Below are 17,476 nucleotides of genomic sequence, written 5' to 3' on the forward strand. Positions count from 1 at the left end.
AGTAATTCTACTTCTGTGTATACACCCAAGAAAAACTAAAAAAATGCATGTCCATATGAAAACTTGTATACAGATGTTTACAGCAGCATTATTCACAACAGTCCCGAAATGGAAATAGTCCAAATGTCTATCACCTCATAAATGCATAAGTAAAATGTCTGATATCCATGCGTGAGTATCATTCAGTTATATGAATATTATTCATACCATAAAAAGGTACAAAGTACTAAACATGCTCCAACATGGATGAACCTTGAAAACATTATGTTAAGTGAAAGAAAATCACAAAAGACTACATACTGTATGATTCCATTTATATGAAATATGTAGAAGAGCCAAATCAAGAAATATAGGTGATAGAGTAATGAATGGTTGCTTGGTGCTGAGGGAGGGAGACGGAGGTTTACGGGCGGTTGCTAAAGGGTATGGAGGTTTTTTGGGTTTTTTGTTGCTGTTGTTGTTGTTGTTGTTGTTTGTTTTTTGAGACAATGAAAATGTTCTAAAATTGACTGTGGTGATGACTGTACATACTTGTGATTATACTAAAAATCACAGAATTACGCACTTTAAGTGGGAGAATTGCAGGATTAGTAATCATATCTCAGCAAAGGTCCTAAAACAAGAGAAACAGCTAAAAGGTAAACTAAACTTGTAATGGCCAGATTTTTATCCATTAAGAAACAGTAATTAACAGTACTATATGATACACTGAAAAATTTAAGTGGGTAGATCTCATGTGAAGTGTTCTTGCCAAAACAACAACAAAAAATACACAGTATGTTGTAGAACTAAAATCACATAGTCAGTGATGTGGAAGTAAAACTAAGAAGTTGGCCAAAACCACATGTAGAAACTCTCTTTCATCCTTTCTCCCTCCCTCCCTCCCTTCCTTCTTCCTTCCATCTGTCTGTCTCTATGAGAATGCTGGTAGATACTGAGGAAAGACAACAGACATCAAATCGATAAATAGCAAGTGTTCACAAGTTAATGTCGTAAACAAAATTCAAGCAGGTAAAAATGAGTAAGCAAGCAAGGAAACAGTTGAAAACAACCTGTCCTGAGCTGAAGAATGAACTGAGGATGTGGATTGAAATGGCTCACCAAGTCAGTGTGGTTAACACCTAAATCTGTACTAGGCAAATATTTAAATTTAAAATATGAAATGAAGAAAGGCATCTCGGTGGCTCAGTTGGTTAAGTGTCCGACTTTTGATTTTGGCTCATGTCATGATCCCAGGGTCGTGGGATCAAGTCCCGTATTGGGCTCTGCACTGAGTGTGGAGCCTGCTCAGGATTCTCTCTCTCCTTCTCTCTCTGTCCCTCCCCAGCTCTTGCTTGCTTTCTCTCTCAAATTAAATAAATAAACATATAAAAAATATATATTAAATAAAAAAAGTAACCTAACACAATGCTGTACAAAAATAAAAAGTACAAGATCAGGTTAGCCAGAGACTTCTCTAGAAAACTTAAGAACGATGCCAACTGAAATTTCAAAAGACACATTTATTCCAAGAATTCTACATACAGCTAAATCATCAATCATTTGTGAAGGCAATAAAAATATTTTTGAAAAAAAGATATTTTGAATCTCTGAGTACCTAAGCATTTATTGATTTACTTCATTAAAAAAAAAAAAAAACACGTGGCTCAGTTGGTTGAGCATCTGACTTTGGCTCAGGTCATGATCCCACAGTTTGTGGGTTTGAGCCCTGCATCGGGCTCTGTGCTAACAGCTCAGAACCTGGAGCCAGCTTCAGATTCTGTGTCTCCCTCTCTCTCTGCCCTCCCCAGCTCACGCTCGCACTCTGTCTGTGTCTCTGCCTCTGAAAAATAAATAAACATTAAAAAAAAAAAAAACTCAGAAAAAAAACTTGCATCCTTTAAGATCATTTTAAACTTTTAGAAATTAAAAAATGAGCAAATTTGTTTTAAAAATACTGGTGAAATGTATTGAAATGTGGAATTTAATAAATGGTTGTGTTTTTTATTACTAAACTAAATGCAAATGTCAAAAGTAATCCTTGAGGGGAAAAAATGACATAAAATTATCTGTTAATACAGTAACATTCGTTAATTTTTAAAAGTCCACAAAATGAGGTAGGAGAGAGGAGGATGGATATAAAGGCATGTGAATTCCTTGATCTTATAGAAGGAAGAATCAAGAATTAAATTTTTCTAGACAATAATGCTTAGAAAATATACTTTCACACATATTTATAGAATGCCTCGTAACCACTAACTAGAATCAAAAATAGAATATAGATAGTTCACATACCACTAGAGTCAACGAGCATACAAAAATATAGTCCATACACCCAAAGATGGATAATAAAAGACACAATTACAGAGGCACGTGTAAAGCATAATGCAAAACTATAGCATTATATGTTAATAACTAAACAGATACGAACTAAGTGATTTGGTTGAATTACAAAGATTCTCAGACTTGTTCAAAAGCCAAAATGAAAATCAAACTCTGATATCTTCATAAAGAAACATGAAAAAACAAAATAAAACAGCCATTGAAAACTGTATTTCAAGAGTAAAATGTTAAATGTTACATTAAGCAAGTTAACTTTATATTGAGAGTTAAAATTTACAATAAAGATATTACCTATTTATGGACAAAATAATATAACTGAAATAGAGAAAGCAAAACTAATTAGCAATTAGAGTAAAATAAATGTGGACTAAGGGACTATGTAAAATATCACTGTATTTCTAGCTTCCACAGCTCAAACCAAAATATAAGAAAATTAAGGATATAATGCAAGTGATTTAGTAGATTTGTGCTAAACTTTGTGACATTTTTAGATAGCTCCCAAACAATAATTACCAAAAAAAAAAAAAAAAAATCCACAGCTCAAAGTATAAAATCTCAGTATATACAAATAAAGTATGAGCTGTAGGGTCTACATTTAAAAAATTAAGATAATAATAGAAATAAAAGTAAATATTCCAGCATCTCCAAGTTTAAAAGAAAAGTATTCTAAAACCTAACTATAGGTCAAGATGGAAATCAAACTTAGAATATAGAGTATTTAAAAATTAAATATGTGAAAATGATGTAAAAATGTCATAGACTGAGGCCAAAGCTGCAGAAACAAATTCAGAGCCTTAAATGATTTTATTATTAAATACAAAAGAATCATAATAAATAATGCTAAGCATTAAAAGAATTGTCTTTTATTGTTCTTTTTTATCTTAGAAAAGCAGAAGGATGAAATGAAAAGGCATCAATTAATGAAACTGCAGGAGGATATTTATTAAATTGATAAATACCAGAAATAATTCTTGGAAAAAATAAAATAAGCAAGCCTATGACAAATATAACTAAAAAATAAAATTAGAAATAAGAAAGAGAATATAGTGTCATATACGTTTGAGAATTAACTCTCCTATTCCAGAAGCTCTCTTTAATGTCACAGTTACTGGTCATGAATAAGAAGAACAGCCACTGTTGTTCAACAGGAAGCAAAGTAATGATCATCTACCAACAGATAAGATTATTAGGAAAAAGAGAAAAAATAGAGAAAAAGACCATGTTCCTTAACATGTAAACTGGATGTTACTATAATGTCATATTTTCTCTAGTAAGTTAAAGTGTCTTTATTTATTTTGAGGGGGGATGCAAAGAGAGAGGGAGAGAGAGAGAATCCCAAACAGACTCCACATTGTCAGTCCAGAGCCTGAGGCTGCGCTCAGTCCCAGGAACCGTGAGATCATGACTGAAGCTGAAATCAAGTGTCAGGCGCTTAACCGACGGAGCCACCCGGGCGCCCCTCTAGTAAAATTTTTAAGTTTGATATATGTCTAGTCATAGATTCAACTGGGTTTTTTAAAAACTTGATATGAATATGCTAAATTTCCTCTGGAAACAGTTTATGAAGTTGTCCTCCCAAGTGTTAAAATAAATATTAAATATTTCATAATTAAACACTGTAGACAATATTAAAAACGAGAAGATCAATCAACCAGAATGGATTAGTGAGAACAAGAGCCTAGTAGGTATACAACCTTCATACACGAGTTGGCAAATCTGTGGGCCAAATCTAGTCTGCCCCCTGTTTGTTTTTTTTTTTAAATAAAGCTTTGTTGGGACCCAGACATGCCCATTTGTTTACAAGTAGGCTTTTGTGCAAGAATGACAGAAGTCAAGTAACTTACAGAGTATGTATGGCTCTCAAAAGCCTAAAATATTCACCATCTGGCTCTTTACAAAAAAAAAGTTTGCTAATCTGTTGTTTAATATGATAAGGAAAGCATTATATACCAAAGGGAAAAAAATGTTTCTTCAACAAATGATTTAGGGGCAACTGGCTATCTGGAAAAAATTCTTCAACAATATGGTAATGATTAAATAAGTCACAATACATTTACATTAGTTATATTGTCCAGATATTAATATTACATTTTCAGAGAATATTTAATGGCACAGTAACAATTATACGATATAATAGCAAAATATTCAAAAAAGCAGTATCCAAAAAAAATGCCATGATCTAAAATTCACATTAAAAGTGTAGACCTCAACAGATAAAGGCTTATTTATGTAAAAATAATTGTATTCTCAAATTTTACTTGGTAATTAATTATGGGTGACAGAATTCTGATTGACTTCAATTTTTTCCTGTAATTTTATTTATTTTATATAGTTTTGACTATGAAAATGTATTTATATTTATATTAAATTTCTAAAAAAAGGAAATGAACGAATGAATTCGTATAACTCAACAGCAAAAATAAACCACAAAAAACATCCTACACAAAATGGACAAAGGAACTGAATAGACATTTTTTCAAAGAAGACATTCAAATGACCACCAGATACATGAAAAGGTGTTCAATATCACTAATCGTCAGGCAAATGCAAATCAAGACCACAATGAGCTGTCTCCTGACACCTGCTAGAATTACTGTTGTCAAAAAATCAAGAAATGACACATGTGTTGATGAGAATGAGGAGAAAAGGAGCCCCCTGTACACTGTTGGTGGGAACGTAAATTGGTGCAGCCACTATGGAAAACAGCATGATTGTTCTTCAAAACTTACAAATAGAACTACCATATGATCCCGCAATTCCCCTTCTTGGTATATACCTGAAGGATGAAAAATCACTATCTTAAAGATACATCTGCACTCCCATGTTCACTGCAGAACTTTTTACAATAGCCAAGACATGGAGACAACCTAAGCGCCCATTGGCAGATGGGTGGATAAAGAAAATGTGGTATATATATATATATATATATATATATATATATATATACACAATGGAATAATATCCAGCCATAAAAAGAACGAAATCCTGCCAACTGCAACAACATGGATGAATCCTGAGAGCGTTATGTTAAGTAAAATAAGTCCAAAAGAGAAATACAAATATAGTATAATCTCACTTATATGTGGAACCAAATAAATAAATAAATAAATAAGCAAGCAACTATCTCACAGAAACAGAGAACAGATTGGTGGTTGCCAGGGGCTGGATGTGGGGATGGTGGTCAAAGGATACAAACTTCCAGTTATAAGGTGAATAAGTTCTAAGGATGTAATGTACAGCAGGGTGACTACAGTTAACAATACTGTACTACATATTTAAAAGTTGCTAAGAGTATATTTTAAAAGTTCTCACACACATACACACACAAATGTAGCTATGTGAGATAATGGATGTGTCCACTAACCCTATTGTGGTAATCATTTCTCAGTATAATACATACATTGGATCATTGCACTGTATCCTTAAATGTACATAGTGTTAAAAGTCAATTATATCTCAATGAAACTAGGCAAAAGAAAGGAAACAAATGTTTATAAAATAGTTAAAAGCCAAAAAACACAGCCACAAACAACCTGATGAAAATATAGCTGAATACTGAACTGATCTCAGGACACCTGAGAGTTCGCTTGTTTGGCAAGCACTTTTTCAGCATAAAAACTATAGAAAAGAATAAAACAAAACAAAATAAAGCAAAACAAAAAAAAAATACCAGTATAGAATAATTCACAAAAGAAAATATGCATTTACATGACTACATACAAATTAGAAGTTTATATACTTCAAAACTATCATAAACACAGTTAAAAGAGAAAATGATAGTGTCCACTAGAGTGCATCGGATGGCATTTATATAACAGTTATGGTAGTGCAAATTAATAGGAGATAACCTGGCAATATTAAAAGCATCAAGAGCTTTAAATGTTCATATTTGTTAAAAACTCAGAAAGTTTGCCTCAAGATAATAAACTGCTTCTTGTTCAAAGATTATGTACAATAATGTTTATCACAGGGTTAATTATTATTACAACAACAAAAATGTTAAGTGAAATGCCCCACAATAAATAGGTAATGGTTAAATAGATTCTGGAATAGCTATATGTTAGAATCTCATGAAATCCTATGAAGGCTTTGCAAATCAGGATACCCAGTAAGACGACATGATTCAATGCTCTGGATAAATACTAAGTGTGGGGGTGCCTTTGTGTCTCAGTCACTTAAGGATCTGACTCTTGATTTCGGCTCAAGTCATGATTTCACAGTCATGGGATCAAGTCCCACATTGGGCTCCTCTGGGCATGGAGCCTGCTTGGGATTCTCTCTCTCCCTCTCTTTGTACCCCTCTACCCTGGTCATGCTTGCTCAGTCTCTCTCTCAATAAATAAAAATTAAAAAAAAATAGTTACTGTGAAAATAAAAGGGAAAAAAACCAACATAATAAAACTGAATGATTCCATACTTATCTATCCATCTGGGAGGAAATACACCAAAATATTTAAAAAAATTTTTAATGTTTATTCATTTTTGAGAGAGAGAGACAGAGACAGAGAGACAGAGCATGATCAGGGGAGGGGCAGAGAGAGAGGGAGACACAGAATCTGAAGCAGGCTCCAGGCTCTGAACTGTCAGCACAGAGCCCGATGCAGCCTCAAATCCACGAGCTGTGAGGTCGTGACCTGAGCTGAGGTCAGAGGCTTAACTGACTGAGGCACCCAGGCACCCTGGAAATATACCAAAGTATTAATCATGCTTATCTTTGGGTGTTGAAAATATGGTTCACTTTATATATTTATATATATTTATGTATGTGTGTATGTATATATATATATATACATATATATATATATATATATATATTCTTTATATATTTCCTGTGCTTTCAAAATACCCCACACTGAGTATGAATAACATTTCTAATGAAAACAGTCAATGATTTTTAAACAAAAACCACTATAAATTGTTTTGCAAAGTCTAGAAGGTCAACATGAAAGATTATTGTTTTGTTAAATCTTTAGGATTTGGCTTTCCCCTTCTGTGTTGAAACCAGTTACACTGAAACAACACAAACTTCAGATCAATCAGTCACTGACATTTATTGAGCATCTACTAAGCCTTGGGTCTTGGTTTGTGCCTAAAATTGTATGCTGCTCAGAGTGTGTCACTTTCAAAATTTCCCATCACACAGGTATAATTTCAGGGCAGGCCACAGGGTTTCATGGGTGCCCGAACAACACAGAGTTCACTCATAACTCTGAACACAAATCTCTGCCCTCTGACCTGGCTCTGTATCCCAGACCTCTCTCCTTGATTTTTCCATGCAGGCATCAAGAAGCAGCACTGCGGGCAACAATACCGGCTATGACAGAGAATAATGACGTCTGTCTGTCAGCAGAGCACTCTTGCTCCTATTCTGCTGCCTCAATAATCAGCCTGCAGAGAAGTACTTTGAGCATTGCATATGGCTGTGTTCTAAGCATGCATCAAGGTCTCTTTGTGATCTGAGTGACTTGGTGGAAAGACCATGCTTTTCTTGAAAAAGGATATCCAGCTGGTCATAATGGAAGGCACAGACTTCTTCCTGTGGTTGGGGTATCACTCACAGAGCATAACATCGGTCTGCAGCTAAGCACCAAATCCAGAGCTTTCTGCATAGAAAGTGGCTGTTTCAGCACCACACGGCAAACCAGATGCTAGGACTTCAAATACCAATTATCACAGACAATTCCTGTGGAGGATGCACCAGCTACAGCAAACTTCCGTACAACTCCCTTGACCCAGAAGGCACAATTCTTTTCTGGATTAATAGAAACACTAGAACTGAAGAAACACAAACTTCTGGAGGGAGGACTGCAGTATGGAAGTGTGATCCTTTGCCTCCTAAGCTTCTGTACTGCTGGCCTTTTCTGTGACTGTGTTCATCTTACTTCTGCTGGAAGCCTTGTGAGGGACTTCTGTATAGAGCCTCCAGACTTAGCCGGACTAGTCTTCAGGGATGCTATGGGCAGAGGCCATGGCTGTTCCTGTGTCACATGGGCTTTGGGAAGCCTATGGGAACCAAGTTAGGGTCTTTCTTGTGCTTGGAATCAAGAGACCCATGTAGGGGCGCCTGGGTGGCTCAATTGGTTAAGCGTCCAACTTTGGCTTAGGTCATGATCTTACAGTCTGTGAGTTTGAGTCCTGGGTCAAGCTCTGTGCTGACAGCTCAGAGCCTGGCACCTGCTTTGAATTCTGTGTCTCCCTCTCTGTCTCTCTGTTTCTCCTCTGCTCATGCTCTCTCTCTCTCTCTGTTTCTCAAAAATAAATAAAGGTTAAATGTTAAAAAAAAAAAAAAAAAAGAGGGAGAGAGAGACACACACACACATGTTGTCTAGGGAATAGGGGAGCCCCTCTTCCTACTACCAAGGTCAGGACTCCATCCTTAGTCAGGAAAGCTTTTCTTCCAGGTAAGACAACATGGTCCTGACTTCAGAATTCAGCTGGTATGGCTTTAAATCGCTGATTCGCCACTCAACAGCTATGACGACGGGAAAGTTACCTGACTTTACTATGCCTCGAGTTCCTCATCCATGTAACCGGAATCCAAGAAAACCCAGTATGAGCCAGCTTACAGTGTTAAATGAGATACTTTGTGTAACTTTCAGTGCACAACAAATACTCAAAAAATGGTAGTTTATAAAAGTAACAACCAACTAGCAATGCAAGCAATTTAGAAAATTCTGTCTCCCTACGTTTCTGTGTTCTCAACTCCCCTATCAGAGAGCTGGACCACGTGCATGACCTCCTTGGCCTCAGAACTTTGACCTTTCTCAGATATAGACGGAGTAACAGGCCTCGAGGAAGCCGAGAAACCCTGGGCAGAGGACCTGACTGCACAGAGAAATCTGAGGCCACAGTGCCACCTAGCCTGCTCTGCAGACACCCCTCTGTGCCTGTGTTTCTAACACACTGGAGCATCTTCCTCTTTTTATTTTTTTAAAGTATAATTACCAGAGCTTATGTTTCACAGTTAATGCTGTCAAGCCTGTTAAACTAATTGGTCTTTTATAGAAAATTTAACTGAAAATTAACACATCTTTTAATAACATTGCCTTAACTTTAATGGCACTTTGCCTTTCGTTTATAATTGCTCTAAAATTGTCATTTTCCATGCCATAGCTGCCATTTTTTATATTTGCTAGTTTGCATGGTGTAGATTTTTATTTTTAGTATTTTTCTTTCATGAGGGATGAGAACGATTTGATTTTTTTTTTTTTTTTCCCAATCCCAGGCCTTCCTGGCCTGATGTGACAGCAGTGGTATGTTCCAGGTGCAACACAGCTCACTACCGTTTGCTACACAGACATTGGCGCTAGCTGGTCTGCCTCAGGATGGCCCACGGGCTGTCTCTCACCTAGTGAGCAGAGGAAGTGAGGCTTTAGGGTGGAATGTAAGGAAGAGGGCCATGGAGGAATAATCTGTTTATGTTAACGTGGCACTGGATTAGCTTGGGCTGACTGAGAACTTGTCCCCTCCAAAACACCCTCCTTAATGCAAGTACAACTAAGAGAGTAAATCGTGTGGGGGAGCCTGGGTGGCTCAGTCAATTAAGCAACTGACTCTTGATTTTGGCTCAGGTCATGATCTTAGTTTGTAGGGTTGAGCCCTGCATCGGGTTCAGTGCTGACAGCGCAGAGCCTCCTTGGGATTCCCTCTGCCCTTCCCCTATTTGTTCTCTCTTTCTCTCAAAATAAATTTTACAAAGTAATAATTAAAAAAAAACAGAGAGTAAATCATGTGGGTCCATCTTCCAGATGGTCACATTCTTCATTCTTCCCAACATAAGCTCGGTAATTTCTGGCAAACAGAGACCAGCTCTCTGATATTAGATAATAGAATACAGAAGCATAACATATATGTGTCTGTGAGTACATACACATATGCATGTATGTACATGCATAGATATGTACACACACATATATAATCTACTTCTTTGTAGTTACATTTGATCTTAAGAAATATTTGTCAGCTCTGTGAAAGATTTTCATCTACCTTTGTCCTTACCTGATTCCTTGAATGTGGTAAGAGGCTGTTAATATCATTCTCATTAACAGTTAGACCCAACTGAGCCCCAGACAGTGGAAAAGACAGACACAGGATGCTGCTGAGCTGGGACCAGAAGCTCTAAGTCCTAATTCATGGGCTGGTGCCACACTGTTTCTCCTCTATGTCCTTGCCTTTTTTTATGAAATACTAACTTATTGAACATGCAAACACTCACCCTGGGCATTGGTGCAGTGGGCAAAGCAGAGGTACACATGGGATAAAATGCTCATACTGAAGTTTTTCTTGGGCTCCTGAGGGATTCAGCAGTGGGGGTCCCTCGATACGACGGCATCCTCTGTTGTGCCTGCAATGCTTGTTGGATGTATAGGACACTGGAAAAGGGGGCCTCTGGTTCTCCTCTGCCCTTTCCCTTTACACTGGTAGGTATGTCTTTCTCTGTATTTTTTTCCGGGTTAGGTAGAATGTACAAATCTGAAACTTCAGGGAATCTTATTTTCTAAAAAAGCAACAACACTGCGACTGTGCAGTGGAATTCATCAGCTCTCATTACAGGATGCCCTCTTTTCTCCCCAGAAGGGGTTGTCTTCTCAGCACTCCTTTGATAACGATGGTACAGTGTGGTATACTTCTGTCTGAGAAAGGTTGAGGGTTCAAAGAAAATGGACATCACATGTTCAACCTCCTGACTCAAAGGACAGGCAAATGGCCAGAAGACCAAGGATGCTCTCTGATGATAGTCGTGAGGGCTCACACAATTAGAAGCAGGAGGCCTGTAAGTCTGGTTCGGCAGAATGGACAGTCAGGGAGCAGTGGCACGAGTAAAACAGGCCTGGTAGAATCCAATGGGGAATAGTGTGGGCTGTAGCTAAGGGGACCATCGCTCAGCTCTAACCAATTGCTGCTTTGTGGGCATCTGGGAATCTGCTTTGTGACTCCAATCAAAATTAGCTGGAAACCCATATTTTATGTGTAATCTTGTGATTTTAAAACATTGGCAGCAGATTCCATTTAAACATTAAAAACCTTTTGGAAATGCAGAACCTGTCTGTGGGATGGGTGTTGCCTGCTATGTGCTGTTTTGAGACTTCTGTGATAGACCCATCATTACAAGCCAAATATCATCAGTCCAGGTACTCGTGCCAAAATATTGTGCTGTTTCTCTTTCTTTCTTCTCTTAAAATGAGTGCACTAGGATGGCACACTGGACAGAAAAATAATCAGAGGTTACTTCAGGACTCAATTCAGTGATGGATTTGTCCTTCCATCCAGAACACACAGGAAGCAGTGCCCTTAGGAGGATGCCAGTGGCATCCGAAGGAAGAAGCATCCTCTAACCAGGACTGAAGTGTTTAACCCCGGACTTAGAACCTTGCCGAGTGTGATCTTTTGGACGCAGAATACTCACAGTACGGACGACAGCTTCGCCTGTCTGACTGCTTATTGTATGTCCCTCCCCGGTATCCACTATCTTCCAACCATGATGGCCTTCAACTACTCTCTCAGACAAACCAAACCCAGCTCAGCACCACTGTTCAGCCTTTGCCCTGTTCTTTCTTCTGCTTTGGAAAGCTAGTCGCCCTCACCCCCAGGCGCTTTCTTCTTCTGCTTTTTTTGGTGTCAGCTTCCAAGTTTTCTGTTAAGATAGCTTTGCTCTGACCATGGTTGCTAACACAGGTCTCTACACCCATGCAAACTATTTTATGTTCTTCAAATCAGTCTTGCCCATTTCATAGTATTCATTTACTACTACTAGCAGTAACAATAGCTGCTGTCATTTACATAGTTATCCCCCACTAGAATGAAAGTTCTAACAACAGGAGGGCAGGGTCTTCCTCTTTCTTCTTCACTACTGAATCCTCAGCATCAAAATAGTGCCTGGCATTTAGTTAAGTGCCCAGTGAAGGCATCGATTAGTAACAATGAATGCATATAGAGCTTGTCATGTGCAAAGCACGGCACTAGTCACTTTACAATCTTAACTCATTTAATTATCTCAACAATTCTGTGAGGAAGGTAGTATTATTTTTTTTTTTGATATTTATTTATTTTTGACACAGAAAGAGAGGGTGCGAGTGGGGGAGGGGTAGAGAGAGAAAGGAAGACACAGAATCCAAAGCAGGCTCCAGGCTCTGAGCTGTCAGCACAGAGCCCAACCCAGGCCTCGAACCCACAAACCGTGAGATCATGACCTGAGCTGAAACCGGACGCTTAACCAACTGAGCCAAGGTAGTACTGTTATGATCCCAATTTTAAAGATAGGGAAACTGAGGCACAGAGAGGTTAAGGTTACACAGCCAGTACATGGTGGTTCTGGGCTCTGGATCCAAGCAGTCGGACTCTTAGTTCATGACTTATCTTTTCTGTCCAGGGAGGGTCCAGGTAGAACTCACATTGGGGGTGAGGGATGGGAAGAGTATGTAGCTGTGGAAAAGAAGTCTGAATACTAGCATGCCAGTTTTAGCTTTAAATACAAAGAGGCTTCCTTTCGTCTTTCTCGTCTGTGTGTGACCGGCAAGCTGGTACCATTCTGAAAAACACATTTCTTATTTTGCGGTCGTCTTCCTAGAGGCATCCACCCACAAGCGTAATTACTCCCTCTCATCATGTGTTTCTGCTGCTGATTAGCAGGAGGCAGCCGTGAGGCCATGTCTGCAACATCCCTATCTGTTCAGGACTGCCTGCGATGAATCAAAACATTACTCTTTTAACAAATGAAGCAGGAAGCAGCAGGAGTTGACTTATGAAGGACAATATTCAGGGGATGTTTGGACACATGATTAAATGGCAATTTGGGGGCTAGAAAAAGGAGATCATGGACATCTGAGGAGGTGTGTGTGTAAACGTCGGCATGCTGCTTGTAGGCGAGTGCCTGGGATGAAGCTTACCTCTGGCTCCCGCTGCTTGGAGAGGCCTCAGTTTCTCAATTTACATTCCTGCCAACCCTCTCAGTTCCTTCTAGTTATTGCCTTGGTTCTTGACTAATCTCCTGGTTTTTCATACATGAGGTAGAATGCAAAGAAATCACAGGTAATATTTTTGTCAACTGGGTCTGAGGAACCCGACTCAATTCAAGACCTCACTGTGCAACTTGTTCGTCCCAGACAATGAAAACCAGGCCTGGAATAACTGGATACGCATTTTGACTAATGATTTGAAAAGTCACTGTCAGTAGATTGGTTAAATATGTCCTGCTTCAGGTTTGTGCACGTTATTGCCCAAAAGATCAGACGCTAGAGCTGAAGTGCCTCTCACGGTTCTGGGCCCTCAACGGATGAAGCTGGTGATGAGTACAATGACAGTTACTAGATTCTTGATACCCTTTTTTCCCAGGCTGGAATTCAGAAGGAATGCTGCTGGCAGACCGTAGCATCCATACATGCCTTAGCCACTCTCTCCCAGACACTTCAGTTTGCATTTCAAAGGAGATTAGAGACGGCTTTTTAAAAATTTCAAGCCAACCCACTTTGATTTCTCATCTGAGTTTCCAAGAACTGACTCCCTGGTGGTGCTACAGACAGAGAGTTGTGCAGCTCAGATCCAGATGTGCCCCCTACCCCCGCCCTGTGGCTACCGTGGGCCCCTTCAGTTGTGTAGGGGTGAAGTTCTTTGTTGCTTAAAATCAACTTTATTGGTTTTATTGGTACGAAGGGCTGGCTTCATGGGTGTGTGGCCTGTGCAGTCACCCAGGGTCCAGGCTCAGGAGAGCCCCTCACTTGGCTTAAAGCTCTGCTGTCATCATTTTGAAATTCTTAATAATGTATGAAAAGGTGGGCTTGCTAATTATAGAGCTGGTCTTGCCTGGACTATTCTGAATGTCTGACAGGTAGACACATAAATAATTTTATAAATTTGGATTTTTATAAATTGTTGATAGAGTATTTTGTAGTTCTAGGAAAAAAAATCTACTGTAAACAGTTTCATCATCTCTCAGTGACAACACTCTTCTGTAATCTCTCTAATTAGGATCAGAAGTCAAATGAGATTTCTAAAGAGATGAATTACAGAAATCCGGCTGAAACTGAAGACCATACCGACAATTCGGCACTGTATGAGCGCATCCTGTAGCTTCCATCTTCTGGCTTGCTTAAGGTATTTGCCCAAACTGAGCCCAACATCACTAGCAGGTAGAAAGGTTACGCCTGGAACCAGCAGGCAGTCAGAAAGAAATCACAAGTCCTGGGAAACCAAGAGTGCCTTCTCCCCGGACAGTTTTCTCTCCTTCTTGCCTTGGAAAGCTAAGTTCTGGCATGATGCCTAGTCAAGCTTAATTCAGATGAATATTGTCTCACAATTATTTTTAAACCCATAATTCTAATTTTTTAAATAAGATGTGCTTGCAGTTGGACCACATTCAGAAATACCGAATAACCTAAATTAGTCTTAAAAAGCTTTATGTTTTTTTCTTTCCTCAAATAGAGGTTCTTCTGGGATCAGCTTTAATGAATAGAGGAGAATAATGCATAATTAGCATATCAGTTGTTTAACACATTCAGGAGAATAGCCTTCTTAAGCACTTTAAGGAATGCATGTGTATAAAAACTCACTGAGCTATGTTTACGGTTTTAATGTGTTCAATAAAACACTTTTTCGTGGATTCCTCAAAGGTCAGTTTTTATCCAGCTTGTGTCTGTATTTTCATAAATTGTGAATTTGAGGGCTCCAAAATAAAGAGGCTTTTCTAATAAATAAAGACATTCGGTGGGAACACTTCACAATCCTCAATAATAACCTATTCTAGTGTCTGCTTTTGCCTTTTCTGGTTCAAGATAGCTTCATGAACCGGGCCTGCTTTTAATTGTTATTTGTTTTTAGTCTCAAAAGTGAAAAAATAATGCCTTGACTGTTTGGTGCATATCAAGTTAGAAAAGAAACCAATGATGCTTTTGACCTCCTCAGCCAGCCCGTCCTCCTCTCTTTGCCACTGCTTCATTCCTTCCTGGCAGCAGAGAACCGGCTAGGCCTGGCCCTCATGCGAGGTCTCCTCCCAGGACTTGCGTTTCAGTGATGGGCAGGGATGGAAGAGACACCCTTGACACCTTGTTCTCTTCCATCTTCTGCTCATATTCAATCTATCTCCAAGTCCTATCAATTTTCCTGACCAACACTGCTCAGATGCACCCACTCCCTCCAGCTCCGCCAGCTCTATCCCCGTCCAAGCTTTGATAGCCTCATATGCTCAGACTTCCTGCCACCATCTTGTTTCCTAAGCCATCCTCCACACACCAGCCAGGACAATCCTCTTAAAACATAAACCTGATCACATGACTTGCCAGCTTAAAACCACCCTCAATGCCTCCTCATATACCTTGAGATAAAAAGCAAAGCCATAAAAATGAGTTTTCTGGTCTTGCAGGTCCAAACTTGCCTCGCCCTCCCCTCTCCCTCTTTCACTGTGGCCCCGCTACACAGGCTTTCTTTGGCCTCCTTAAGATTGTCAGTTTCCCTCACCGCCAGGCCTTTGCATTTGCTTTTCTTCTTCAGGGGATGCTTTTCCCACAAAATCTCCCCTCTTCCTTACCTTCCTCACACTTTCAAGAATTCATAACCAAATATTGTGTTAGCTACACAGCAGTCTGACTAACATCGGTATCCCCTTCTAGACTGCAAGCTTTGCGTGGTCATGCTCTCCCCGGGAGCTCAAGCTCCGGGCCTAGGCTGCTAACGTTGGAGGTCAGAGGTGCTCCAGTCCCATATCCCGCACCCACTCACCGCACTCATGAGCGAGTCCAGGACACTGACTGCAAATGCTGTCCCGCATGCAAATGGCTGCGTGAGGTACAGTTCTGTGTCGGGATCGTCATCATCGTCTTGGTCCAAAAACTGAACATTAGTATCGTTCACTAGAAAAAGCGTAAAATGAGGATTAGCTCCAAAGACCATACACAAACAGTGAAGCCAGAGAAAGAGCAGGCTACTTGTTTAGCAACACTGAGGTCACTGAAAAAGAAAGAAAAGCATGGGAGAAGCTGTAAATGAATCTTGGGGTGGGAGCCAGCAGACTCAATGGACTGCTTCTACGTGACTGTTCAAGCTTCTCAGGCCTGGAGAGCAATGAGTTCAAGCAGCCTTGCTCCCTGGCAGGCTGCCGGTGTACTGCTGGACAGTGCTGGTCAGTCCTTTGGTATAGTTTTAGAATCATGACCGAAGAACACCCTGAAGTGTTTTTCGGTAGCCAAGTCCTTTGAGAGATGAACATATTTCAAGGATGAGTAGCCATGAGTAGCCATGCTGGGATGCTAAGTTTAGCCACAGGAAAAGAAAGCAATTTATTAAGACTGAAGAGCGATAGACTGGGAACACGGCAAAGGCACATAGCAAGGAATTCACCTGCAGGCAGGACCTAGCCCGCCGGGGGTCAGCCTGGGTAGAGCCTGGTGTCCCTAGCCCTGAATCTAGGCACACACTGACAGGCCCTGTCTGACCGACCGGTGACCCCAGGTGGGATGGATTCCTGGCTGTCTCCAGCTGCTTGCTGATACAGACTTTCTGTGCATTCCGAGTTGCATGGGGACGCCCACGTTCTCCCTTTCCCCTTCTAAACAGCTCAATCTTTTATGTGCTTCAGCTAAAGTAGATGCAGCATTTGATGCTGTAGTTCATTTCCATCTGAGGATTCCTCAAGGACTCCTCCGGCAGGCACGTGCAGACTGATTGGCTGTGTCACTGAGATGTCTTTAACTTATTAAAAATTAAATGACAAATTAATTTCCATTCCCATCTTGGCTTCAGAAATTATCAGTTTTGCAGAGCAAGTAATAGGGAAGAAAGTGTGGGGTGGGGGAGGAGATGAGCGCTCATGATTTCTGGAATAATTACGGTGCTTTTAGGAAAAGAATAGATGAGGTTTCCTGTTTTTGATTCCTTTCTAAATGTATCAGTTGCTAATTCTCTTTCCTAGAGTTATTGTTTTAATTTTTTTTTCCTGAAAGTTACTTTTTGGGTAACTTTTTTTAACTTTTGTTTGTTTATTGTATGAGGCAGAATAAATGATAATAGGCTAAGAGGCTAGGCATGGAATTATTTTTAAGTGACACCATCTTGTTTCCCTACAGAAAAATTTTAATGGGGGAACATTTTTGCTCAGCAACACTTGAATTACAGGCTAGTGGGTTAAGGTGCAAAATGCAAGATCTGACAAGTCAGCTTTGAATCT

The 17,476-nt window shown here is 39.6% G+C and overlaps 1 protein-coding gene across 39 annotated transcripts in view; it reads right to left on the minus strand.

Moving 5' to 3' along the window:
• Positions 1–17,476, minus strand: part of KCNMA1 (potassium calcium-activated channel subfamily M alpha 1) — a 736,361-nt gene that overhangs the window by 19,187 nt on the left and 699,698 nt on the right. For all 39 annotated transcript variants that reach the window (XM_040485497.1, XM_040485500.1, XM_040485499.1 and 36 more), the window contains one exon: positions 16,033–16,163. In XM_040485497.1, coding sequence (XP_040341431.1) covers positions 16,033–16,163 — 131 coding nt within the window. The remainder of the gene's footprint in view (positions 1–16,032; positions 16,164–17,476) is intronic.

Source organism: Herpailurus yagouaroundi, unplaced genomic scaffold (assembly GCF_014898765.1).
Source record: "Herpailurus yagouaroundi ecotype Mexico unplaced genomic scaffold, PumYag 163, whole genome shotgun sequence".
NCBI lineage: Eukaryota > Metazoa > Chordata > Mammalia > Carnivora > Felidae > Herpailurus > Herpailurus yagouaroundi.